This window comes from Erythrolamprus reginae, chromosome 5 (genome assembly GCF_031021105.1).
Source record: "Erythrolamprus reginae isolate rEryReg1 chromosome 5, rEryReg1.hap1, whole genome shotgun sequence".
Taxonomy (NCBI): Eukaryota; Metazoa; Chordata; class Lepidosauria; order Squamata; family Dipsadidae; genus Erythrolamprus; species Erythrolamprus reginae.
The window spans coordinates 100,625,927-100,644,471 of record NC_091954.1 but is presented as its reverse complement, the minus strand read 5'-3'; the positions used below and the strand labels follow the sequence as shown (position 1 = coordinate 100,644,471).

The following is an 18,545-nucleotide window of genomic DNA, read 5'->3' as shown; positions in this document are numbered from 1 at the left end:
GATGATCCAAAAGTGGACGAGATCGCTAATGTTCCAGAAAAAAGACAAAAGTGATACAATAGAGAATAGGATAGTAAGCTGAAAATAGCCAGGAGTTTAAATAAAAAGAACTCGATATATTTAGTCTTACAAAAAGATTATGGTGGGACAACTTTTTAAAATACATGGAGGTCAAGGCCATATAATGTTAAGCTAGAAGAAGGCAAATTTACGTTGAAAAATTTCTTAACATCGGAAGTTCAACACTTTCCTTCCCAAAAATGTGATTATCCTTCACTTATTCAGTCTAATTAGTCAACTACGGTATCAGGCCTACTTTAATTATACTGCTCCACAGAAAGTTACACTATATACCATAATAGGTTATAGGCTACTCTCAAAAATAAAGAGTTGGACCTGTTCAGTATTTTATTTATTTCCATATCATTAAAAATCAAACAAACCCTGCCTATAATCTCAATGTGGAAGAATCTTACTTTTTTTTCTGAATGGGGATTGCTGTCTGAAGTTTTTAAATAATACATTATAATTAAATAAATGAATAAACAAGATTTTGACCTAAACCAAAATTTAGATTCAGGAACACTCAACACAGGTCTGTGTTAGATAACTATTAGCCAGCGGCACAAGGCCACAGTCATTTCAAAATACAAATCTGAAAGGCAGAAAGGAGATTAAAATAAGTTTAATGTTTAAAAATGTAGAAAATAGTTTGTGGAGTCATTGGTTATTCACTTACAGGCGTTTCATTCCCTATGTAGGTAATATTTTCAGTGCTCTCTGTTTATTGGGTTTTGCCTTTTTTGGGAGGGGGGCAATGAATTTCACAAGATATTTTCAATACTCTGCAAATTATAGTGAAAACACTGAAAATGTACTATGTCTTTTGAAATAACTATAGGATAGTGATGGCAAACTTATAGCGCGGGTGTCACAGGTGGCACGCGGAGCCATATCTGCTGGCATGTGACCCATTGCCCTAGCTCAGGTCCAGTGTGCATGTGTGTGCTGGTCAGTTGATTTTTGGCTCACACAGAGGCTCTGGGAGGGTGTTTTTGGCTTCCGGAGAGCCTCCAGAGGAATGGGGGAAGCCTTTGGAGCCTGGGGAGGGTGAAACACAAACCTACTGGACCACCAGAAGTTGGAAAATAGGCCATTCCCAGCCTCCAGAGGGCCTCCAGAGATTTGATATACTGTATATAGTAATTGTAATTATGATTGATTATATATGTTTATGTGTTTGTACAAGTCATGTTTTGTCTTTGTTTTTCTTTTCACGTTTTTTTCTTTTTAATGTAAATACTTAATAAATATTATTTAGAAAAAAATAGACAAATTTCTTCAATATCAGAAAAAAATTAATCTAGAGGGTGGGTGGGTGGGTATTTAAACCATTTATAGATATTCCCATCTGACAATAGCAACTCTGGGAAGCATACAAAGATTAAATCCATCTAACAATATGTTCCCCGTGATGCCCAGATTAAAATAAAACCACATCAAAACAAAACTTCTTTTCCTAAATGACTGCCAGGACGTACAAAAAGTAGTGTATATTGGAGGTGATGACCCTTTGAGAGCCATATGCAATGAAGCTTCATACATTCAAAGTGACCATGAAGTTTATTCTAAGCCTAAATCTAAAACCTAACAAAATGAAATCCATCCAAATCTCTGGGAGGGATTGTTGTTCCTCAATGTAGCCAGAGAATGCACACATTTACACAAAAATATTTATTTGCCTTTTTTTTTTTTTTAGGTCCAGAATTTGACTTTGCGGAGTCAGAAGCTGGGTGCGTTGTCTACTTCTCAAAATGGAACGCCCAAGACCTCTAGTCAACCCCAGGCATTAGCTGTGTGTCCCAGCAAATCTGTAACCGGTACCAAAGCCAGCCAATCGGACCTTGAAAGCAAAAGAAAAGGAGACAGCCCAAATGTTGAGCCTCGAAGTCCAGCTGTTACTCGTACGTCAAGTATTCATCAGTTAATGGCACCAGGTAGGACAACAACCCAATTACATTTTTTAAAGATGCTCTTTTATAGTTAAGATTATTATTTAAATGTTTGTACATTTGTTGCCACTTCAGTAACCAAGTGCCCAAACCACTTGATTTGTAGGCATTATTATGTCAGTTGGTTTGCATCCAATGATATGTTGGCTAAGCTGTAAAACCTGAATCTCTACGGAACTAAAGGATGCTCTTCATTGGTGGGAATTCATTTCATGTGAAGCCCTTGAACTAAGGGAGTGGAATTCTCTGCTCTCTTTTCTCTGTCTCTCCTATATCTCAGATATTGTTATTAGCTAGATAGTTATGATATTAGGAGCATTGATCACATTTTCCCAGAGAAGAAATCTGATGTACCTGAATAATTAGATATGGGAAGTCAGCATTTACAATATTTTAATTTAATAAAGAAAGCTAAGAAAAGAAATGAATCCCCTGTGTATAAACATATGAAAAGGTTTCGCCACTCAACAGAACTAGTTGAACTGATTAGAAGAAATTTAGTACTTTAGTATAGAATTCAGCAAATTCAGAAATCAGTAGGCATCAAATGTTAGATTCAAAGTTCTAGCTGAAAACTATGAGTAGCACAGTGGTTAGGGTGCAGTATTGGAGGGTACTTCTTCTGACTGACCGCCGACTGCAATTTGGCAGTTCAAATCTCACCAGACTCAAGGTTGACTCAGCCGTACTAAAATTATTATTTTTAAAACCAAATCAAAACATCTTGGGGATTAATGTATACAAACTTATCATAAGTTTAAGTGTACATGATCAGAGAAGTCTTCTTGTTAAGGCTTTATCAAATTCAAGTTTAAGTTTAAGTTTAATCAGATTTGTATGCTGCCCCTCTCCGCAGACTCGGGGCGGCTCACAGCAATAACAATACAATGTAAAACAAATCTAATATTTAAGTTTATTTAAAAAAAAAACATCACAAATTAAAACTAATCATACATACTAACGTACCATGCATAAATTTTATAAGCCTAGGGGGAGGGAACATGTCAATTCCCCCATGCCTGATGACAGAGGTGGGTTTTAAGGAGCTTACGAAAGGCTAGGAGGGTGGGGGCAACTCTGATATCCGGGGGGAGTTGGTTCCAAAGGGTCGGGGCCGCCACAGAGAAGGCTCTTCCCCTGGGTCCCGCCAAACAACATTGTTTAGTTGACGGGACCCGGAGAAGGCCAACTCTGTGGGACCTAACTGGTCGCTGGGATTCGTGCGGCAGAAGGCGGTCCCGGAGATATTCTGGTCCAGTGCCATGAAGGGCTTTATAGGTCATAACCAACACTTTGAATTGTGACCGGAAACTGATCGGCAACCAATACAGACTGCAGAGTGTTGGTGTGACATGGGCATATTTAGGAAAGCCCATGATAGCTCTCGCATTCTGCATGATCTGAAGTTTCCGAACACTTTTCAAAGGTAGCCTCATGTAGAGAGCGTTACAGTAGTCGAGCTTCGAGGTGATGAGGGCATGAGTGACTGTGAGCAGTGACTCCCGGTCCAAATAGGGCCGCAACTGGTGCACCAGGCGAACCTGGGCAAATGCTCCCCTCGCCACAGCTGAAAGATGTTTCTCTAATGTGAGCTGTGGATCGAGGAGGACGCCCAAGTTGCGAACCCTCTCTGAGGGGGTTAGTGATTCCCCTCCCAGGGTGATGGATGGACAGATGGAATTGTCCTTGGGAGGCAAAACCCACAGCCACTCCGTCTTATCCGGGTTGAGCTTGAGTCTGTTGACACCCATCCAGGCCCCAACAGCCTCCAGGCACCGGCCCATCACTTCCACTGCTTCGCTGACTGGATATAATGGCTATCAAGCAGAAAACAGTAGATAAACCTACCTACAAATATTGATTTTTATTTAAAAATAAGCATATTTTAATGGCTTTCTGTGTCTTAAAATATATAATTAATTGTAAATCTTTCCATTTTTATTGTGTAGCCTCATATTCTCCGATGCCACCTCATTCCTTGTTAAAACATCAGCACCCCCCTCTTCACTCACCACCTTCCAAGCTCTCTCACCATCAGCTAATCTTTCAGCAACAGCAAGTCCAACCAATCACACTCCAGCTGCCTCCCAGCCACGAAGCCACTCCATCCCAACATTGCGGCCCCCTCCAGGGCCATCCTCTGACTCCAGATCCCGCCATCACCCCATCCCAGCACTGTACTCCTGTCCACATCCACCCACCTCCACTTTCTCCAACTCCATCCCCATCCCCGCAACAATCCGTTGTAGTATCTCCGCCGCCGCCTACTTCGCCCAGCCAGTCCCCCAGTATTATTATCCACCCCCAAACTCTTATTCAGTCCCATTCGCTGACATCGTCGGCGCTCCAGTCCGAACATAACTCGGTGCAAGCGGACGAGAGTTCAACCGAATCGACCTCACAATCCGCCGCTCATCCTCCCCAGTTGTCCCCTTCCCCAGTAGTCCATGGGGGGGCAGCAGATCGCCCTTCCATGCTGTCCCCCAGCCAACAGATGTCATCGCCATCATCTCACCAACCGTACCCAACTTTGCAGCAGGCGCCAGTTCCACTTGCAGCCTCTGCACAGCTGTCATCGACTCACCCTCAACAGATGAGCCTTCCTCCTGTTCCGTCTTTGCAAGTCCAGCCTGAACTTTTGTCCCAAGATCACGTGTTGGTACAAAACACCTTAGTTTCTGAAGAGGAACTTCCCGCTGCTGAAGCTTTGGTCCAGCTGCCACTTCAGACTCTTCCACCTCCCCAAACAGTAGCGGTAAACCTCCAAGTGCAACAAGCAGTACCTATTGAAACCCCAGTGGTAAGTCTCTGATGAAGGACTTCCTTTCTAGTTTTAAAACTGTGTGAAAGATAGACAAGTGAAAGCTATTTGAAATGTTTATTAATAATAATTAAGTTCCTTGTTGAGAAAGCAGAATTTTGAAGCAATGTAAGCACTGCTGTAATAGGGATTGTGATAAGAACATAAGAAGAGCCAGGCTGAATCAGGCCAAAGCCCATCGAGTCCAGCATTCTGTGTCACACAATGGCCTACCAATTGTCCATAGCAATCTTGAGCAGAAAGAGAAGGCAAGACCCTCCCTTTCCCTTGACCCCCAACAAATGGTACTCAGGGGAATCCTGCCTGCCTCAACCAACATAGAGGCGGCAAATGGACATCCGTTTCAATAACCACCGATACACTTGGCATCCATGAATCTGTCTAATCCTGCCTTGAAGCTATCAAGGCAGACAGCTGTCACGATCTCTTCTGGAAGTGAATTCCATAAACCAACAACCCCCTGGGTAAAGAAATATAGTGTTCCCTCGATTTTCGCAGGGTATGCGTTCCGAGATCGCCCGCGAAAGTTGAATTTCCGCAAAGTAGAGATGCGGAAGTAAATACACCATTTTTGGCTATGGACAGTATCACAAGCCTTCCCTTAACACTTTAAACCCCTAAATTACCATTTCCCATTCCCTTAACAACCATTTAGATTATTACTCACCATGTTTATTTATTAAAGTTTATTAAAGTGTATGAAAGTTTGGCGATGACATATGATGTCATCGGGCAGGAAAAACCATGGTATAGGGGGGGGAAGCCGCAAAGTATTTTTTAATTAATATTTTTGAAAAACCGTGGTATAGGCTTTTCGCGAAGTTTGAACCCGCGAAAATCGAGGGAACACTGTATTTCCCTTTATTTCTCCTCTCTTTCCTACCTATGAGCTTTAGGGAGTTCCCCCTTGTCTTAGTATTGTGTGATAGAGAAAATAATTTTTCTCTATCCACCTTTTCTATCCCATGCATGATTTTATACACTTCGATGATGTTCGTCCATCGTGTTCGAGGAGGACCTAGACATCTAATGGGTTGTGGGCTGTACATAATGTGTCAGCAGGTTGCTAGTAAGGCCTATGTGAGCACAAAATGTTCTGCCACATGTTAGGCAGACATTGTGGGCACCATTGTTACAGCATTTGCAGCCCTGGTTGTGTGGAGTGCTCTGGTGGATCATCCTGCGCCATGGTCGATCTTGTGCCAGGGTTTCCCAGGAAGTGGTGTTGATATCGAGGGACTTGAAGGAGGCTTTCAACATGTCTTTGTAGCGCTTCCTTTGTCCCCCATGTGATCACTTTCCTTTAGAGAGCTCACCATAGAGGAGCTGTTTAGGGATGCAACAGTCTGGCATCCTAGCAAATTGTGCAGAGCTTTTGAAGGCAGACCGAGATAGAATATTTTGTACAGGAGAAGCAGATCCATTCCTCGGAGCATTAAATGGCTGTGTCCTTCAGAAAGCCCATCATAATTGTTTGAGTAGCTATTTAAATGTTTGAAAGAGAGGGGCTTTGCCTGTACCAGTGTGCTTGGCAATGCCCTCTTACTAATGCTTTGCAAAACTCTAATAAAATTTGATAAGGACTTGTTTGTTTGAGAGGTAATTGATGATATCATAATTTATTTTGTCTGTGTTTCCTTCCTAAAATATTATGGGTGATTCCTAAGTTTAAATTTAACATTTTGTAATTCTGTAAGTTTTAGGCATTTTCTCTTTACAGAAATATGCATTTATATTCCATATTCATAGTTTTTCTTTACTGTTATATCCATTGAGGTACCAGGGTTCTGTGGATGGTTCACAATCCATAAAAATGAAGGCATAATAAAACCATAGCAATGTTTCAGTTAAATTTTTAAAACCCACAAACTAAAAGCAAAGTCATTCATGAGCAACTACATTTGGCAAACAGGAGTGTAAAATATCATTGAAAGTGGATGGAAAGGATCCAAGAATTTGCAGAATTATCCTTAGCTAATTATTTATGCCGAAAAGTCAAGGTGGTGGATATTTTATCTATGCAATCACCTAGTTCAGTACTTCCTAAATGATCAGAATGTAAGATCAGAAGGCAACAATAAAACAAATATCTCAAAACCACAAATACAACTGTATTCTCAGTGTAAATGCACAAATTATCAAAACCCTCTGTAAGTGAGGTTAGTTTTATTGGTATTCAGTTTTTGATCCTACTCCTAACTGCTTTGAGGAATTATCTCTCTTTTGTCAACTATTTGCTTGTATCTAACTTTCAGAGGCATAATAGATTTCCTCTTTTTCTGATATTTTATAGCTTAATTTAATGTTTCTTGGTTTAAAATAGTAATTTACTTGAAGCTATAAAATGTTCTTTGCTGGCCTATTTTCTAGCACTGCCAACAATTTGCAGCATAGTTGATTTTTGTAAGAATATGATTGCATGACACGAGTGAAACTTACCCTGGTAATCTTAGCTTCCAAGGGTATTTCTGGTTTGATCAGGTCTAAAAGTCATTCTTTTTGCTGTAAGTATTTCTAAAGACATCATCTAAAGTCATCTAATCTTTTTTTAATTGTCCAACTTTCACAATGGTAGGTAGTTAAATGAAAATCAACAGCTTTTACTTTACTTTATTTTATTTTATTTTAATTCATTCATTCATTCATTCATTCATTCATTCATTTATTGATTGGATTTGTATGCCGCCCCTCTCCGTAGACTCGGGGCGGCTAACAACAATGATAAAAAGAGCATGTAACAATCCAATCCAATATTAAAATACCTAAAAAAAACCTTGTTATAAAAACCAAACGTACATACAGACATACCATGCGTAAATTGTAAAGGCCTAGGAGAAAAGAATATCTCAGTTCCCCCACGCCTGACGGCAGAGGTGGGTTTTAAGAAGCTTACGAAAGGCGAGGAGGGTGGGGGCATTTCTAATATCTGGGGGGAGTTGGTTCCAAAGGGCCGGGGCCGCCACAGAGAAGGCTCTTTCCCTGGGTGCCGCCAACCGACATTGTTTAGTTGACGGGACCCGGAGAAGGCCCACTCTGTGGGACCTAACTGGTCGCTGGGATTCGTGCAGCAGAAGGCGGTCCCTTAGATAATCCGGTCCGGTGCCATGAAGGGCTTTATAGGTCATAACCAACACTTTGAATTGTGACTGGAAACTGATCGGCAACCAACGCAGACTGCGGAGTGTTGGTATAACATGGGCATATTTAGGAAAGCCCATGATTGCTCTCACAGCTGCATTCTGCACGATCTGAAGTTTCCGAACACTTTTCAAAGGTAGCCCCATGTAGAGAGAATTGCAGTAGTCAAGCCTCGAGGTGATGAGGGCATGAGTTACTGTGAGCAGTGACTCCCGGTCCAAATAGGGTTGCAACTGGTACACCAGGCGAACCTGGGCAAACGCCCCCCTCGCCACAGCTGAAAATTGACAGTAATCAAACTTACATTTTAATAATTTTATCAAATTGTTAACAAAACATTTTTTTTTCAAATTGTTAACAAAACGATTTGTTCAATGCAGCTTTACCAGGAGGAAGATATCTGTGATGATGATATTCCCGAGGACTCAGATGGTGTTCGTATGGCTAGGACTCCCACCCCACCAACGCTGTCACCACCAGCGATAACTTTACGAAGCCGAGAAGACCTTTCTTATGAAGACGCTTTTCCAGGTGAGAAAAACAACACATTGTGGTATGTAACCGAGCCCAGTTTCTGTGTCAGATTTTTTGTTTCATGGTATCACCTGGAAGTCCCCAAGGTGCTTTTTTCAAGAGGCAACTAGACTTTCTTGGGTTTTCTTTGAAGACGTTTCACTTCTCATCCAAGAAGTTTCTTTAGCTCTGAATGGCTGGCTGGCAGTGGAACGATTTATACTCCTTGCAGACATCTGGTCATCTGCATTCTTTTAGCAGGTCGTTAAAGTCATCTGGAGGTTTATAGGTGTCATCAGGGTGACCTGAGTGGTGCAAATGGGAGTGCGGCCTATCAGAATCTGTTGCAGAAAAATCAAATTCCAGATGACTGATTCAGTTGGATGAAATAACTTATTTATAAACATAGTAATATATATGTATGTGTAGTATGTAACATATTTTTGCTTATAATGAAAATTCAACAGAAAAAAACATACGTACATACATACACACATACATGTATAATACCATAAATAGATTATTTCTTCAAGTAAACACAAGCAGGAGAGTTAGTTTCATTTCAGCAGAGCAGACAAGCACAGAGTGGGCTGAGCCACACCCAGTCTTAAGCTTAAGTTTTCAGTTTCGATTCTCTGCACAGACTCAGAGGTGTTTAACTCCCATTGGCTGACTTAGTTGCTATGCCAAGTCATTGGCTGACCGTGTTAACATATCTCTCCCAGTTCATGAATATCTTAACCGGTCTTCTTGGAACTGCCAATAAGACTGTGTTGTAGATTGGAGATAGATGATGTCGTATCCTTCCTCCCTGTTGAGAGAGGGCTGTTCAATTTTGACATAGATGGCCTCTTTAACACAGTCCTTTCAAGAAGAAGGGGGAAAAATTGAATCCCACCACTGCCTCAAGCTTAGGGCTTAAAATAAACCTTCCCTTTTTTGCGCATGTAGTTTTGCAGCTCAAAAACATTTGAGGCAATGGAGAGAGCAAGTTGTATTATGTGAACAAGTATATGGGTGCTACAGAGGTGGCAAGGAATCGCAACACCCATATAATCAAGTGAAGAAAATAGTAAGAGGCAAGCCGGACAGAAAAGACAACTTAAAGCGTTAGGTGGGTTTTCCCCTACTTTAGGTGGGTTTTTCCCGCCAAACAATGTCGTTTGGCGGGCACCAGGGGAAGAGCCTTCTCTGTGGCAGCCCCGGCCCTCTGGAATCAACTCCCCCCAGAGATTAGAACTGCCCCCACCCTCTTTTCGCAAATTACTTAAGACCCACCTGTATCGCCAGGCATGGGGGAACTGAGACACCTCCCCCAGGCTTTTATATTTTATGTTTGGTATGCGTGCGCTGCATGGTTTTAAATAATGGGGTTTTAGATGTTTTTAATATTAGATTTGTTTCATTGTAATATCGTTTTATTAATGTTGTGAGCCACCCCGAGTCTTCGGAGAGGGGCAGCATACAAATCTAATAAATTATTATTAAATTATTACTTGGTAAAAGGGAACAGTTCTTAACTTTTAGAGCTACAAAAATTGGATCATTTGCAAATCAGACGTTGGTAATCGATATATGTGTGTGTGTGTGTGTGTGTGTGTGTGTGTGTGTGTATATATATATATACACATACACACACACACACACACACATACATACATACATACATACATATCACATATTTTTGCTGAATTTTATATATATTTTGCCGAGAGGCAAAAAAAGAGCTGTGATGTTCCTTCAATACACCAGGGTGATTCGACACAAAAATATGTAACCTGGTGCAGAGCTGAAGGGATTGGATACTGTAGCCTAGAGGATAATTCTCTGCCTTACAAGGCAAAGGTTGCAGGTTCAAGTCCCAGTGAGGGTATGGCTAGCTGATGAGGCCAAAATAAGGCCGAAATAGATCTATCCTAGTCTCCCTTAATTTTCAAATTCAGCAAAAAAAAATGTGCCATATATATATATATGTATATATACAGTATTTGCATTGTGTTTGTCATTGCATGCTAAATTCCCACAATGCATTTGCATTGCATTTCAACCTCCACTGATTCATTTGGTTAGCTAAGCAATCTTCCATTGTTGCATTTATTTGCACAGGGCAATTACATAAACATTACAATTGAAGCAGGATCCAGGCAAATTAGTATCAGAGAACGGTGGGCTCACCAGAGCAGTGTTTCCCAACCTTGGGCACTTGAAGATATTTGGACTTCAACTCCCAGAATTCCCCAGCCAGCGAATGCTGGCTGGGGAATTCTGGGAGTTGAAGTCCAAATATCTTCAAGTGCCCAAGGTTGGGAAACACTGCACCAGAGAACTAGAAATGAGGTCCTATGAAGAGAGCAAAAGGAAAGGAACAGACTGGGAAGGGTCAGCTTTGAGAAGAGAAGACTCAAAGAGGACACAGTGGGTCTCTTCATATACCTGAAGAGCTATCAGAGGGGCACCTGGTGTTAAGCTTGGTTGGTTTCTTGCACATATTTCATTACCGAAGCTAGGTAACATTCAGACAAAAGCACTGATGAGGTTGCCTAGTTTGGATAATGAAACTTCTGCAAGAACACAACAAAGGTCAGAGATCACCAAGGACCCCTCATTTCAGCCCTGAGTTACAATTACAGTAGTACCTCTAGATACGAGTTTAATTCGTTCCAGAACGGAGCTCGTATGTCGATCAACTCGTATCTGGAACAAATGGCTTTAGACTTTGTTTTTCCCCGCCGAGATAACCAGAAGGAAGGATTCTTGCACCGCCTAGTGGAAGCTCGGCTCATATCCCGAATTTGAGCTCGGGTGTCGAACAGAAATGTCGCTCCTGTCGTGGCTCGTAACTTGTAATACTCGCATGTGGAGCAACTCGTATCTAGCGGTACTACTGTATTCTCCTTTCTTGAGAGAAATGTCAGAGGGAAGAAAGGCAAGAGCTATTCTTTTAGAATGCAACACAAGGAATAATTACCATATTTTTCAGAGTATGAGACGTACCCTTTCCCCCCTAAAAGAAGCTGAAAATTTGGGTGAATCTTACACTCTGAATGTAGCTTTTACTGCACATTTTTTTTAGCCCTAATGAGGTGCTGGCTGAGCGATCTTCCCTTGGCCTGCTTCTTTCATTGCTGTTCCCTCCGACAATCAGCCGAGCCTTTTTTCAGCCTTAATGAGGTGCTAGCAGTGAAGCAATCTTCCGTGCTTTGCTAGCAAAGCGATCAATCGTCCCTTTGCCGGATTTTCTCATTGTTTCTCTCTGATGAAGAGAGAGACAAGTGAAATATTTCAGAAACTGTTTTTTTATCCCCATCCAAGCAAACACATGGGCTCAAAATCAGCAAACTAATGTGTTGACGCTGACCAGACACAAAACTAGCTAAATCAATGCCTGGTAGGTCGATTATATTTTCCCTATTTTCCTTCCCCAAAACTAAGGTGCGTCTTATACTCCGAAAAATACCGTATGTTTCGGTGATGAAAAAGCTAACAGTCTTGCAGGTTAACAGAGCAAAGTTGAGCCGCAAACTGTTTCACTTAAGCTGTCTGCAAATCTCAGAAGAGCAGTAGATAAAGAGTGCACAGCTGGGATTGACTCCTTGAGTTATTCCTTGTGCACTTTCCTAAAAGCAAGCAGGAATGGATGCTTTCAGAGATAGAACATTGGTGGAAACGTTATTATCCACATGCAGGGCTTGGATGGTAGGCTGGACATCATCAAGAATACATTCAAAAGGAAAGCTTTGTTATAGCTGAGATTACTAGAAGAAATAGGATAAAACCATTCTGTTCTTTATCCATTGGCCTCTCCCTTACTAGCTTGTCAGTCTTGAAACCACTTTCTGATTTGTTGAAGATCTCTTTTGCAAAGCCCCAACAACCTTAGAGTTCTTTTAGTCCAAAAACCAGAGCCTTGGAATACTGTAGAATCTGTAACAAAACAGCTTTACATTCATCAGGCCTTGCAAGTCAAAGAAGTCTAATTTAGGCGTTGGGTCTTGCAGAAGTAGAGACTTTCAAAAATTAGGGGTTGCTTCCAATGGGTAAACAAATTTGCTAGACCAGGTAAATGTGGAGGAATCGGGAGATACGATCAACCTCATGAGGGCAGCAAAGCCCCAGAGGAACCATAGTTTGTCTGTTCCAGAAGAAATTAATGTGTGGAAATTCTATACGGTTCCCAGATCTGCTTCGTTTTCCAAAGTTCCACGTCAGTTGATGCAACAAATAACGGAAGAAACTTCTGTAGTAGCCAAGTGATGAATTAAAAGTACAGTAATACCTCGTCTTACGAACCTAATTGGTTCCCGGGGGAGGTTCGTAAGGCGAAAAGTTCTTAAGGCGAAACATTGTTTCCCATAGGAAACAATGAAAAATCAATTAATGCGTGCAACAGGGGGGAAAATGCAAAAAACCGCCGCCGCCCGGCTGTTTCAATTGAAACAGCCGGGCGCTTCTCAGCGTTCTCTCAATGCCGAACCCGGAAGTTTGGCCAAAGTTCTGCATTCAGGAGGCCGCCGAGAAGCCCCGCCGCCCGGCTGTCATCTTTTGAAACAGCCAGGGGGCTTCTCAGCGTCCTCCCGAACGCCGAACCCGGAAGTTTGGGTTTGGCGTTCGGGTTCATGAGGATGCTGGGAAGCCCCCCGGCTGTTTCAAAAGACAGCCAGGCGGTGGGGCTTCTCAGCGGCCTCCTGAACTCCAACTTTTGCCGAACTTCCGGGTTCGGCGTTCGGGAGGCCGCCGATAAGCCCCTATGCCCAGCTGTCACCTTTTGAAACAGCCGGGGGGCTTCTCGGCGACCTCCCGAATGCCGAACCCAGAAGTTCGGGTTTGGCGTTCGGGTTCAAGAGGACGCTGGGAAGCCCCCCGGCTGTTTCAAAAAGCGACAGCCGGGCGGCGGGTTCATAAGACGGAAAACATTCGTAAGAAGAGGCAAAAAATATCCGAACCCCGGGTTCGTATCTTGGGTTGTTCGTATGGCGAGGGGTTCGTATCATGAGGTACCACTGTATTGCTTTCTATAATTATGAAGATATTTGAGTTATTTAAAAATACATACATTACTTTTTTTCCAGAACAAGAGGGACATCCTTCAATGGCCTCATCAGTCAGCGCATCTGTAATTAAATCACCATCAGACCCTTCACATGCCTCTATTCCACAGCCACCTCTTTTGCTCCCAGCAATTGCAACAAGGACTAACAGCGCATCAGTATCCAATAAAAACCCTAGTATAGAAAACAAACTTCCACAGGCTATCGTTAAACCACAAATCCTGACTCATGTTATTGAGGGCTTTGTGATCCAAGAGGGGTTAGAACCATTTCCTGTAAGTGTAAAAAAAAAATACATCGTTGCACCCTGTATGTGTGATATTTTCCTTTTAAAAGGCAATGTGCTATGGTTATTTGGGGCTTCTGTTTCTTTAATCTTTGTTATTCTGAATAATGTAGGCTAATTGTTTTATAGTAATTATTATTGTCTGTTTTTCATGGAGTCAGTGAAATTTTAAGTTTTTTGCCCAACAATGTTCTAAAAATCAGAATGACCTCTGCCGGAAATAATCAGACAACTCACAAAAATGTATGCCTTTTAGTAAAATTTGTTGGCTGGAAAAGGTGGGACTCCAGGTGCTTTGAGAATTCAGTGGTACCTCTACTTAAGAACTTAATTTGTTCCGTGACCAGGTTCTTAAGTAGAAACGTTTGTAAGTAGAAGCAATTTTTCCCATAGGAATCAAAGTAAAAGCAAATAATGTGTGCAAACCCATTAGGAAAAAAATAAAAGCTCGGAATTTGGGTGGGAGAAGGAGGAGGAAGAAGGGGAGGAGGACAGTCGCTGCTGAAGGAAGAAGGAGAATCAAAAAAATCCAAAACTTTAAGGCTTAAGGGGACACAATCTGAAATTAGTTGGGGGAAAGATCAAAAGCAACATGAGAAAATATTATTTTACTGAAAAAGTAGTAGATCCTTGGAACAAACTTCCAGCAGACGTGGTAGATAAATCCACAGTAACTGAATTTAAACTTGCCTAGGATAAACATATATCCATCCTAAGATAGAATACAAAAAACAGTATAAGGGCAGCCTAGATGGACCATGAGGTCTTTTTCTGTTTCTATGTTTCTATCTACAAAAGTTCTTAAGTAGAAGCATTCTTAAGTAGAGGTACCACTGTATTTGCCACTGTAGACTCTTCCTACAATCTCTGCCTGGTTCATGTTTCCACCCACCAAATTTTGTAACAAAAGACTTAACATATGGATGGCTGGGGACACTATAAATGAAGAAAACATGTGAGGTCATAGTATACATGTTGAGTGTTGTCAAGAGTAAGCATAAAAGCAAAATGACCACATTTCCTTTCCCCAACATCAACAGCATTTTTACCAGAGTCACTTCTGGTGAACTGTGTGGCTAAATATATTTGATAAATAAAATTCTGAAGGACCCATAAGTCCTAGTAATTATTGTATTTATTCCCTGTAAATCTCGTTGAATCTGGAAATTAAAAAAAACATAACCTGAACATAAATGTCAGGGATTAGTCCATCAATAATTTTAAAAAAGAAAACAATGTCTCTTTAAAGTTACATTTAAACCATACTTAAAACTGATTTGTTTTTAGTTATATTTGTTTAGAGATTTTAAAAAAAAACTATTCTGGGAGCAGGGATCAAGATAGATAAGATCCATAGTTGAGGAATATTCAGTGTGTGATTGAGAAGTGTGATTCTTTCTGTTGATTTTTGTTTGTCCTTCCCATTGTCTTTTTGGGGGGAAATCCTTCTTTCCCAGAGGTAGGTTGCTTCTCAAAGAAGATAAGCCCTCAGGGTAGAAGTAAGGTGACATTTCTGCCTTTTTGTTGAAGACAGCTTTTAAATACAGTGGTACCTCATCTTACGAACGCCTCTTCTAACGAACTTTTCAAGATACGAACCCGGTGTTTAAGATTTTTTTGCTTCTTCTTCCGAACTATTTTCACCTTACGAACCCAAGCAGCTGCTGCTGGGATGAAGGGGTTTCTTTCCCCCCCCCTTTTTTGAAGAAAGAAAAGGGAGGGGCAGCTTGGAGGAGTAAAGATTTTGCATGCTTGCAAAGGCACTGAAACGGTGTCTTTTTAAGAAAGAAAAGGGAGGGGCAGCTTGGAGGAGTAAAGATTTTGCATGCTTGCAAAGGCACTGAAACGGTGTCTTTTTAAGAAAGAAAAGGGAGGGGCAGCTTGGAGGAGTAAAGATTTTGCATGCTTGCAAAGGCACTGAAACGGTGTCTTTTTAAGAAAGAAAAGGGAGGGGCAGCTTGGAGGAGTAAAGATTTTGCATGCTTGCAAAGGCACTGAAACGGTGTCTTTTTAAGAAAGAAAAGGGAGGGGCAGCTTGGAGGAGTAAAGATTTTGCATGCTTGCAAAGGCACTGAAACGGTGTCTTTTTAAGAAAGAAAAGGGAGGGGCAGCTTGGAGGAGTAAAGATTTTGCATGCTTGCAAAGGCACTGAAACGGTGTCTTTTTAAGAAAGAAAAGGGAGGGGCAGCTTGGAGGAGTAAAGATTTTGCATGCTTGCAAAGGCACTGAAACGGTGTCTTTTTAAGAAAGAAAAGGGAGGGGCAGGTTGGAGGAGTAAAGATTTTGCATGCTTGCAAAGGCACTGAAACTGTGTCTTTTGAAAAAAGAAAAGGGAGGGGCGCCCCCCTTGCCTTTCTTCCTTCCCACTCACCCTTCAGCCTAGCCTTGCTTCTTCCACCCGCCCCCTTTAGCTGCTCCTCCCTGCCCTCTGTTCGCCTCCCTTCTAAAGTTTGGGATTTTCCTGAAGGATTTGCACGCATTATTTGCTTTTACATTGATTTCTGTGGGAAACATTGTTTCACCTTACGAACTTTTCACCTTACGAACCTCCTCCTGGAACCAATTAAGTTCGTATGATGAGGTACCACTGTACAACTAAGGCTCAATACTTTTCTGTTTCGTAAATGCAATTATTTGTACTCCTTTATTATTAAATATATTGTTAAATTTAAATGTACTATTAGGATTCAGTGCAGCTTGCAAAATTGCACATAAGAGCTGCACATCCAAAGGCAAATGGAAAATCACACACATAAACAGAGAGAGAGGGAATAGATGTGTTTTCAACTTATGGCACTCCATACAAAGGTGCTAACTCTCTTTCATAACAAAAAAGTAATATTTCTCAGTTTGTTTTTCTGTGCATGTCAGGGCTGGAAAGAAGCACAGAATATAATCAATTTATTTATTTATTATTAATTAGGCTCTTAATTAATAATGACTCTTAATTAATAATAAAATCAAGACTCTTAATTTCCTCTTAAAATAATAGAACAGTAACTCAGAATGTGTTCAGAAGATAACATTTTTTGTTTTTCTGTGGCATCTCATTACAAAGTCACAAATGGAAGATTCAAAGAAAGTTGATTTGATATTAAAATCTGATTTTTTTCCCCCCTCTTCATATCTTCATATTTCATTTCACATTTTCTTCCATATGTTGGTTCACCCATAGCCTCTGGACCCCAAATGGCTACACTAGTGTGTGTCTTTGAAATTGGTGGAAGCATCTAATCTAATCTATGGCTCTGTATGTCCTTGTAGCAGTAAATTAGACGATAAAATCTTCAGACAGTTGATATGAGAAACCAAAGGTATGTATGTTTGGTTAATGATTTCATTTTTTTTCTCTCTTAACAGGTAAGTTGTTCATCTCTTCTGACTGATGAGCCTGCAAAAAAGAGACTCTTGTTGGAGGAGCAAGGTGTGAATGTTATGTGTGTCGAACCAGAGCTTCAGAACAATGCCAAACATGCAGATAACTCCTCGGACACGGAGATGGAGGACATCATTAATGAAGGTTTTTGTATCTCGTTTAATCTGAATATTTATTCCTCAACTTTACCAGGAGCTTTAAATATCATCCAGACTTACCTTTGAGATACCAGGTTCTTAAAAAGAGGGATTTTAAAGAGAGTACAGTGGTACCTCTACCTAAGAGCGCCTCTACTTATGAACTTTTCTAGATAAGAACTGGGTGTTCGAGGGTTTTTTGCCTCTTCTCAAGAACCATTTTCCACTTACAAACCCAAGCCTCTGAACCTGTAACCGGAAAAGGCAGGGAGAAGCCTCTGTAGGGCCTCTCTAGCAATCTCCTGGGAGGAAACAAGGCCAGAAAAGGCGGGGATAAGCCTCTGTAGGGCCTCTCTAGCAATCTCCTGGGAGGAAACAAGGCCAGAAAAGGCAGGGAGAAGCCTCTGTAGGGCCTCTCTAGTAATCTCCTGGGAGGAAACAAGGCCAGAAAAGGCGGGGAGAAGCCTCTGTGGGGCTTCTCTAGGAATCTCCTGGGAGGAAACAAGGCCAGAAAAGGCAGGGAGAAGCCTCTGTAGGGCCTCTCTAGTAATCTCCTGGGAGGAAACAAGGCCAGAAAATGCAGGGAGAAGCCTCTATAGGGCCTCTCTAGTAATCTCCTGGGAGGAAACAAGGCCAGAAAAGGCGGGGAGAAGCCTCTGTGGGGCTTCTCTAGGAATCTCCTGGGAAGAAACAGGGCTGGAAAAGGTGGAACGAAGTCTCCATGGGGCTTCTCTAAGAATCTCCTGGGAGGAAACAGGGCCTCCACCCTCCCTGTGGTTTCCCCAATCACACACATTATTTGCTTTTACATTGATTCCTATGGAAAAAATTGCTTCTTCTTACAAACTTTTCTACTTAAGAATCTAGTCATGGAACAAATTAAGTTCCTAAGTAGAGGTACCATTGTACTTTTTTTTAGCAGCAGCAGAAAAAAGAATCATAATACAAACTTGAAGGAAATGAACTTGTAGTTGACCTGTCAAAGAGCTTGGAATACTCATATCCCACAACCTAAGTGCTAGAGCCCACTGTAAAATTGCCAAAAAAGCGGTAAGAGTTGTTAATCTAATCTTACGTAGCTTCTTCTCTGGCAACATTGTACTGCTAACCAGAGCTTACAAAACATTTGTTAGACCAATTCTAGAATACAGCTCACCAGTCTGGAGCCTGCATTGCAAATCAGACATTAATACAATCGAAAGTCCAGAAATATT

At 41.4% G+C, this 18,545-nt stretch overlaps 1 protein-coding gene across 9 annotated transcripts in view; it reads left to right on the top strand.

The window, feature by feature from the left end:
- The window catches only part of PHC3 (polyhomeotic homolog 3), a 70,098-nt gene that overhangs the window by 40,674 nt on the left and 10,879 nt on the right, over nt 1–18,545 (top strand). For all 9 annotated transcript variants that reach the window (XR_011559243.1, XR_011559244.1, XM_070753613.1 and 6 more), the window contains 5 exons: nt 1,760–1,997; nt 3,962–4,812; nt 8,352–8,502; nt 13,554–13,807; nt 17,179–17,338. Coding sequence is in view for 7 of the 9 variants with exons in the window: in XM_070753613.1 (XP_070609714.1) it covers nt 1,760–1,997; nt 3,962–4,812; nt 8,352–8,502; nt 13,554–13,807; nt 17,179–17,338 (1,654 nt within the window). In the remaining 2 variants the exon portion in view is untranslated. The remainder of the gene's footprint in view (nt 1–1,759; nt 1,998–3,961; nt 4,813–8,351; nt 8,503–13,553; nt 13,808–17,178; nt 17,339–18,545) is intronic.